The 9161-nt window shown below is 43.3% G+C and overlaps 1 protein-coding gene across 1 annotated transcript; it reads left to right on the plus strand.

The window, feature by feature from the left end:
• Positions 1-2983: 2983 nt before the first annotated feature.
• Positions 2984-9161, plus strand: LOC129761939 (uncharacterized). Its single transcript, XM_055759795.1, has 2 exons — positions 2984-8596; positions 8695-9161. The coding sequence occupies exon 1, from the start codon at positions 3669-3671 to the stop codon at positions 8532-8534; it is 4866 nt and encodes a 1621-aa protein (XP_055615770.1). The 5' UTR covers positions 2984-3668; the 3' UTR covers positions 8535-8596; positions 8695-9161.

Raw genomic sequence — 9161 nt, forward strand, 5'->3', positions numbered from 1 at the left:
AACACCCAAAATTGCCGTATATGGGGCTCAGAAAATCAACACGTGATTGTTGAGAGTCCATTGCATCCACCAAAAGTCACTGTTTGGTGCGCATTATGGTCTGGTGGAGTCATCGGGCCGTATTTCTTTGAAAATGAGGACGACGAGACGGTAACTGTGAATGGTGAGCTCTATGGCCGCATGTTAACCATTTTTTTCTGCCACAAATTGAAGATATGAATACGGATGACATGTGGTTTCAGCAGGACGGCGCCACGTGCCACACAACACGACCGAACATGGCCATATTGCGAACGAAATTTGAGGGACGCATAATTTCGCGTTTTGGTGATGCCAATTGGCCGTCCAGATCATGCGATTTGAACCCGCTAGACTTTTTTTTGTGGGGTTATGTGAAAGACCGTGTCTATGCCAACTCTCCGCAAACTCTTGAACATTTGAAAGACAACATTCGTGAAGTTATGGCCGAGATACCGCCCCATATGTGCCGAAAAATCATCGAAAATTACCTGTTCCGGATCAAGGTGTGCGAGGAAGCCCTAGGTGGACATTTGAATGATGTTGTATTTCACACATAATGGCATAAACCAAACATTAATTTGAAATAAAAGTTTCATCGAAGTTCGAATTCTAAGTGTGTTTTATTTCAATTTACTTTCGGAATTTAAAGTTGGAATACCCTGTATAAAAAATCGTTGCTGAAATAGGAATTACATGGTTTCAATGCAATTTTTCTAGTCTTGCTTCAAACCAAGACATCTGGTATCGATCCCAGAACACTGTTAATGATTGAAATGTTATCCTGAATAACTTCACATAAACATAAGTACGTTTTTTCCATGAAATACACACACTATTCATATCATCCACATGAATTTTTAATGTCCAAAAATCATTCCTTCTGTTGTATTATATATTTGGTAGTTCGAAGCAGCTTAATGAATGATTAAACATTATTGAATGGGAGAAAACAATTGTAGCTCAGTGTACAATGTGACTTTTTTATTTAGACCGTATTGGTTCGGAAATATTAGGTAATTTGCTTAGGGGGTTCAAATTACCCCCACTTACTCTACAAAAGAAATGTGTAGCTCGAAAAAAAATTTGTTTTACCACGTTTTGCTCATATTGTCATTAGTAATATTGTGGTATAGAATAAAATTAAAACAAGAAAGTCGACAAATTTCCCAAGAAGTACTTGGTGTGGCAAATAACCTGTAGGTGCGGCAAATTCAACGAGCCGTCCATAGCGGCCGGCACCATCAACGGCCAAATATATAAAAAAGAATGCCTCCAGAAGCACCTATTGCCCTTCCTCCGGTCCCACGAAGGTGACACTCTGTTTTGGCCGGATCTGGCATCGTACCACTAGGGGAAAAGGGGGGAATTTGGGCTACCTAAGCAAATCGCCTGATTCCAAACCAATACGGTCTAAATTAAAAATGTCACATTGTATACCGAGCTACACTTGTTTTCTCTCAATCAATAATGTTTAATCATTATATCAAGCTTCAAACTATCAAATATATCATAAAATAAAAGAGATGATTTTTGGACATTAAAATTTGATGCGGGGTGATTTGGTCCAGTGTGTGTTCCATCGAAAAAAACATACTTATGTTTATGTAAAGTATTTTGGGATAATGTTACAATCAGTAACAGTGTTTTGGGATAGATACCAGGTGTCTTGGCCAGATTCCAGACCAGAAAAATTGGATTGATTCTGCATGAATCTTTTCACTGTTGTTCGAGCATTTTCAAACACTTTTGTTGTTGGTCAAAGAAAATCCGTTCTTGAATGCCTCAGTTGCTCTTTCAAGCTTCCAACGTTGTCTGTCCATCCTCTTTTTGTAATTCCGTGACATCAGAATTCAATTAGATCAAAGAAAAGCCTAAAACCTGTAGGACCAATTCACCCCACAGAAACGTGTCCATGTCACCCCACACAACATGCAAAAATTAAAATGCAATTAATTTCATTTATTGTTATCAAACTTACAGTTTCGCTGCATCAAATTGTTCCTCTTCTGTAGACGAACAGGACTTTACTGCACAATACACGAAAAGTTTGTTTAATCAGCGGGAAAAACCTTAAAACCGCGATCGGAAAATTCACATTTTTTGACAATCAAAGTGTTTGTTGTGTTCATGCTACCGTTTTCTTCCACCTGTCGAAGTCCTTTTACGTTAGTTACACACGGTTCGATAATAAAAGAAAATGACATTATAAAAAAATCAAGTTGAGCCGTACTTTTTGAGATAAAGGAGTGGTCCAAATCACCCCGTATGTCCAACTCACCCCGTGTTACCCTACTCGAAACCGGTAATGGATTAAACCAACGATGTTATTTTTCTGCCGAAGAATGCAAATCCGCCAAACTTGCCAGAACTTCACCCAATGGAAGAATTCTGGGTGATTATGAAGAGCAAACAGGGAAAAAAACGACCAGGATTTGAAGAAAGAGTGGATGAATGTGTGCAAGAAAGATGGCGTAAGTATAGCACAGGGGATTTGATAGGTAGCGTTATGTTCAAGGTGCTTGCATTTAGTTCAGAAGAAGAGGTTGAATAAACCAACTTTGCAAAAATATACTTAATATTTGGACAAAGGAGCGTTTCGGAATATCGGCGACATGCTGCATACTTCTCGATGGGTCTTGTCCGCTCAATTACGGCTTTCACGTCTGTTGGAGCAACCCTAGAATATTAAGAGTTTTCGCAACGAAACTTTCATGATCAAAAAACCCTACAACAGTAATGAACTTATATGTAGTCATCTCACTAGAATCAGCTTGCATCTGCTATAATTAAGCTTCAGATAGGAGAGAAACTGATCTCGATAGAGAGACAGGAATCAATTGAGATGAATCTCTATTTGCACTTAATTCCCATATCTATCAATACGGAAACAAGTAGCGAATAGGCCAAGGAGAACGCTTGAAACGTATCTGTTTTCGTAGTCAAATAAAAGTTTTCGTAAATATACATCATTTTGAATCGTGTGATTAAAAAGTGTAGTGGTTAAAATCAGTTCTCGTAGTTCCTGTCCGACTTTTCAAGTGCGCAAACCGTTCAAATCCCACTGCGGAAACATTTTTGGTCCTTCGAACCGGATTAAGTGATCGTAAAGTGCTTTGTGATACTGTGAAAAACTCGGACATCAATCGGACATCAGTGGTCAGTGCAATAATTGACTCTGGACTGGACTCGCTGGCCCATACGCAAAGTGAAATTCTAACGCTCGTTGCTGCAAGTGAACAGAAGACTGAAGTAGAATAATTACAGTGCGCGAAAGATCGAATGTTGTTCGACTTCGATCTCCGATTAGTGTCGTTGGCGTGTTATCGGCTGCTTTCAGAGGAGAGCCAACTCATCCGCAGTTAGAGTGTTCTTCATCAGGCGAGAGTGGCACGACGGCTTGGCTTGGGTCATTGGTCGATCAAAAGCAGCAAATTTCTACACTGTGGCTGGCATTGTGAGTACCCGTATGTTCAAACACTATTCTTATCGAGAACACTACTAGCTTCGATTGGCTTGTTTGCTTTCATCCTGATTGAGTTGTTGGTTGGTAGCTTGGGCTCTGGTTCGCTTATTGCTTAGTGGTAATTTCTGGTGAACGTAGGTGAGGAGTTGAGTAGATTTCGTAAACGGTTGCAGATTCGTGAAAAATGGCACCGAATTTGAGAGAACTTACTCGTCAAGAACATTTTTATCTCGACACCATGGAAAATCTAAAAGATTTTATGGAAAACTTCGAAGCTGATCGCGACAGTGAACAACTTGAGGGATGGAAGCAACAAGCTGAGACATTATATACTAAATTTCAGGCGAATCGGTTGAAAATTGAAATGTGTATAGATGTAGCCGATAGGTCTGAAAAAGATGTGAAGGATGCAGAAACAACAAGTGTCGTAGAAGAAACAAATCGTCTTGCTCGACGTGCCTTTGAAAAAGATTATGTGCGAGTGGTTAGCTTTCTGAAGAGAGAAATAAAAAGGTTACAAATAAATTTCCCTACCACTTCTATTGGTAGTACAACTTCAACAGACCACTCTTTTTCGCGCATTAAGCTTCCCGAAGTTAAACTACCAACCTTTGACGGATGTGTTTCAGAATGGATAACCTTCCGGGACACTTTTAAATCACTCATAGACTCGAATCCCCAACTGTCGCCAATAGACAAACTGTCGTATCTCGTTGCATCTCTTTCTAAAGATGCCAGGAAAGTTATCGAATCCGTCGAACACACAGCCGCAAATTATACTGTTGCTTGGGCACTGCTGGAAAAGCGATTCGACAATAAAAAGTTGATTGTAAAAACCTATATTGATAGTCTTTTTTCGATTGAACCAATAAAAAAGGAATGTTACGAATCACTAATGCATTTAGTTGACGATTTCGAGCGGAATCTGTGCATGATCGAGAAGTTAGGCATTCCAACGGACGGTTGGAGTGTGTTGCTGGCACATATGATTTGTAGTCGCCTAGATGCGTCGACGTTGAAGCAATGGGAAATTCAACACAAATCCACGGAAGTTCCCAAATACAATGATATTATAACATTCCTTCGCACACAGCTTACAGTGTTACAATCTTTGACATTGTCGAAGTCACGTTCGGTCGATCCAGTCAGATTCGATTCAAATAGATCACAGAAATCTAAGATAAATACAGTCCACACAACTACCAATACCACATCATCACCTGGCTCATGCCCCTTTTGTTTGAAATCACCGCATTCGCCATTCAAGTGCGAATCATTCCAGAAATTGTCGGTAGCCCAACGCTTCGAACAGGTGAAAAAGAAAAATCTGTGCATCAACTGTTTTTCCTCCTCCCACCTACTCAGAAATTGTTCTTCTGGTTCTTGCAGAGTATGCAACCAAAAGCATCACACTATGCTCCACCACCCATCGCAAGATCGCTTGTCCACTCAATCGAAACCAAACACCACTGCTGTTTTGCCCACTTCGCCATCGCATCAAATTGATCAGTCCAACCTATCAAACCAACCGTCACAACCACGGTTATCATCGTCGACAGAATCTCAATTGCCTTCAACCTCGGCCCAAACTAGCCTCGTGTCCACCACTCTCGTTGGTAGCAGTCAAAGAATGCCTGCTACAGTTCTGCTGCAAACCGCAATCATCAAGGTTTTCGGTTCTGGTGGAGACGCCCTGTGGGCCAGGGCACTGTTGGATCCTGCGTCGCAGTTGTGCTTAATTACTGAAAACATGGTCCAGAAATTAAAGCTTCGTCGCTATCCAAATCGCCAAGAAATTGGTGGAGTTGGAAACACTCTCGTCGTGTCGTATCATGCTGTTGACGTTCGGATAGGATCTCGTTGTACGAAATTTACGGTTGAGGAATCTTGTCAAATATTGAAGAAAATCACTCGTGAGCTTCCAGTGAACCCTGTTGATTCGTCAACTTGGAATATTCCATCCGAAGTCATACTGGCTGATCCAAAGTTCTATGCGCCAGGGCCAATAGATTTGCTTCTGGGAATGGAACTATATTTCGATCTTCTTCTTGAAGGATTAATAAAACTGGGCCCTGAGAAGCCAGTTCTTCAAAATACTGTTTTCGGATGGGTAGCATCCGGAAAAATAGGAGCTCACCACCCTCGTACCCAACACAAGTTAGCTCACGTGTGCAGCGCAGAATCAGTCGATGATCCAATTTCTCGCTTCTGGGAAATAGAATCTTGTTGGTCCAATAGTATACGATCCCCAGATGAAACTTTCTGCGAGCATTTTGTTGCTAACACCTTTCGTGACGAATCTGGAAGATTTGTCGTTACCTTACCGAAACGCCCAGATATATTGTCTCAACTCGGGAGTTCCGAGGAAATAGCCACTCGAAGGTTCCTTGCCCTTGAACGCAGACTTGATGCGAACCTCCCACTCAAAGAAGCGTACACTTCATTTGTTGCTGAATATTTGCAACTCAATCACATGCGTGAGATCGACGACACGGATAACACATTTCCGTCTTACTACTTACCTCATCATGGAGTAGAGAAGGTGGATAGTACAACCACCAAATTACGGGTGGTCTTTGACGCCTCTTGTCGAACGGACAGCGGATTTTCGCTGAATCAGGCGTTAATAGTGGGACCGGTTCTACAGGATGACATTCTAGACATTTCGCTTCGCTTCAGAATTCATCAGTTTGCTATTATTACGGATGCTGAAAAGATGTATCGGCAGATCCGCCTCCACCCTGACGATTTTCCACTGCATCAGATTCGCTGGTGGTCCTCTTCCTCGGAACCGCTGAAAACGTTTGAACTAACCACAGTCACCTACGGTACTGCCTCGACGCCATACTTGGCTACAAGATGTCTCCTTGAGTTGTCGAAACAGGGAGCTAATGAATTTCCTCTAGCCGCGAAAGTCCCGTCGAAGGATTTTTACATGAATGACATGCTTACCGGTGTCGATGATGAAGAAGACGGAAAATACTTGTGCAGGCAACTGCGAAGCCTGTTACAATCTGCAGGTTTAGCCGTGCGCTTACTAACCGCCAAATCTAAGGTGGCCCCTCTCGGTGATTCGAAGAAACAAAAACGCATCTGCCTACCGAGGTTGGAACTCTCATCTGCCCTTCTGTTGCGCCATCTGTACCATAAAGTTCAAGCCAGTACAACGCTGAATGTCAAGACTATCTTCTGGACAGACTCGATGATCACTCTACATTGGCTTCGATCGACACCATCTAGATGGAAAACCTTCATCGCAAACCGTGTTTCTGAAGTGCAGAATCTCACACAAAGCGGTATTTGGGCGCACGTTCCAGGCATCGAAAATCCTGCAGACATAATTTCCCGTGGTATGCGGCCAGCACAATTGCAAGAAACCGCATCCTGGTGGAATGGTCCACCCTGGCTCAGCCAACCATCGCGTTTTTGGCCACCTCTAATTCCACCAACTTCCGTCGAATTGCCGTCAGAAATGCTGGAAGAAAGGACAGTTTCTCTGCCAGTGCGGGTGCACCCTCCGAATGAAATCTTTTTCTTACGATCGTCGTTTCAGGCGCTTGTTCGTCTCATTGCATTTCTTCGTCGCTTCATTCATAACAGCAAACTTATCAATCGCTCAAATCGACGATATGGTTTCCCACAAGCTTCAGAACTTGCGCAAGCCTCCAACAACCTAGTTCGACTGGCACAACTCGAGTCTTTCAGCAAGGATATCGCTGCTGTGGCTAAAAATGGCCAGGTTGACTCACACTCTGATCTACGAACACTTGCACCAATTCTCATCAACGGCATTCTAAGACTTCGTGGCCGACTCAGGCATGCGGCCATATCCAAAGATAGTAAACATCCGATAATCCTACCTGCACGACATCCACTAACTACGTCTATTGTGACTTACTATCACCTGAAAAATCTTCACGCCGGTCCTCAGCTGCTTGTAGCATGTGTCCGGGAAAAATTCTGGCCACTTCGCATTCGAAATTTAGCACGAAGCGTAGTGCACTCATGTGTGAACTGTTTTCGCTGTCGTCCTCGTACCCTCGATCAGATCATGGGAGATCTGCCTTCAGAACGAGTTACTCCAACGTTACCCTTCCTCAATACTGGAGTGGATCTTTGTGGACCGTTCCAGTATCGCAAAGCCAGCAGGGCTCCACCAATAAAATGCTACGTAGCCATCTTTGTTTGCCTTGTCACCAAGGCAGTTCATGTGGAGCTAGTCTACGATCTCTCCACTCAAGCGTTCATAGCAGCGCTACATCGATTTGTCGCCCGAAGAGGAAAACCGAACCTCATAGAATGCGACAATGCCAAGAACTTCAAGGGTGCTGTGAGGGAACTAAAACAATTAGCCAAGCAGTTTCGTTCTCAACAACATCAAAGCGAAATAGTCAACCGTTGTGCTGATGACGGGATAACCATTAAATTCATTCCGCCACGCAGCCCAAACTTCGGTGGGCTATGGGAAGCAGCGGTGAAGTCCTTCAAGCAGCACTTCCGTCGAACCGTAGGAAACTCGATCCTATCCCTGGACGAATTCGTCACCCTGCTGGCCCGCATCGAAGCCTGCTTGAATTCTCGACCGCTGACTCCACTTACGGCTGATGTCAATGACTTGGAAGTTTTGACACCAGGTCATTTCCTCGTCCATCGTCCTCTCACTTGCTTCCCGGAACCCAATCTGTCTGATGTACCCCAAAACAGACTCGATCGTTGGCAACGAAATCAAGAGCTTCTTCGGCGGTTGTGGAAACGCTGGACGATCGATTACCTGTCTGGTATTCATCCACGTACCAAGTGGACTCGCATACGAGACAACGTCGCCATAGGAACGATGGTCCTTCTTAAGGACGATAATCTGCCGCCTCTTAAATGGAGATACGGAAGAGTCAGCAAAATATACCATGGAGACGATGGAAATATCCGTGTTGTAGACGTCCGAACAGCAGAAGAAGAGTACCAACGAGGTATCACAAAGATATGTGTGCTGCCTATCCAACAAACAGCTGGGCCTACTGAAGTACCCGGCCTCTGCTCAGATGACCACTAGGTTCTTCCATCGCAGTACTCAGTACTGCGCAACGAACGGAGGCCTTTGAGCCTCCGTACCCTGTAAGTATTATATTAATTGAATTTTCAAAAAATAATGGATTTTTTTTACTCCGGCATATGTAACGCACCCATGGCTGCTTCGATGGATCACCATTAAGTACGCCCAACCCCGATGACAACAAAGTGAACCCTGGATCCCGAAAACTGCATTTCCGTCGCTTCAAGAAGGTCACCACAACCATGGAATATAGGAAAGCAGCCGAAACGAACAAAACTCGTCAGAGTCCGATGGCCCAACCATGATGTGGGGATAATACCAGACGGATAACAGTCTCCGGAGGATAAGGAAGCATCATCATCCCATCATCCCACTTGTCGCAGATATGTCGGTTGAAAGGTGTATCCTTTCAACAGGGGCCGGCATATGTTGGAGCAACCCTAGAATATTAAGAGTTTTCGCAACGAAACTTTCATGATCAAAAAACCCTACAACAGTAATGAACTTATATGTAGTCATCTCACTAGAATCAGCTTGCATCTGCTATAATTAAGCTTCAGATAGGAGAGAAACTGATCTCGATAGAGAGACAGGAATCAATTGAGATGAATCTCTATTTGCACTTAA

This window comes from Toxorhynchites rutilus, chromosome 1, assembly GCF_029784135.1.
Source record: "Toxorhynchites rutilus septentrionalis strain SRP chromosome 1, ASM2978413v1, whole genome shotgun sequence".
In the NCBI taxonomy this organism is placed as follows: Eukaryota; Metazoa; Arthropoda; class Insecta; order Diptera; family Culicidae; genus Toxorhynchites; species Toxorhynchites rutilus.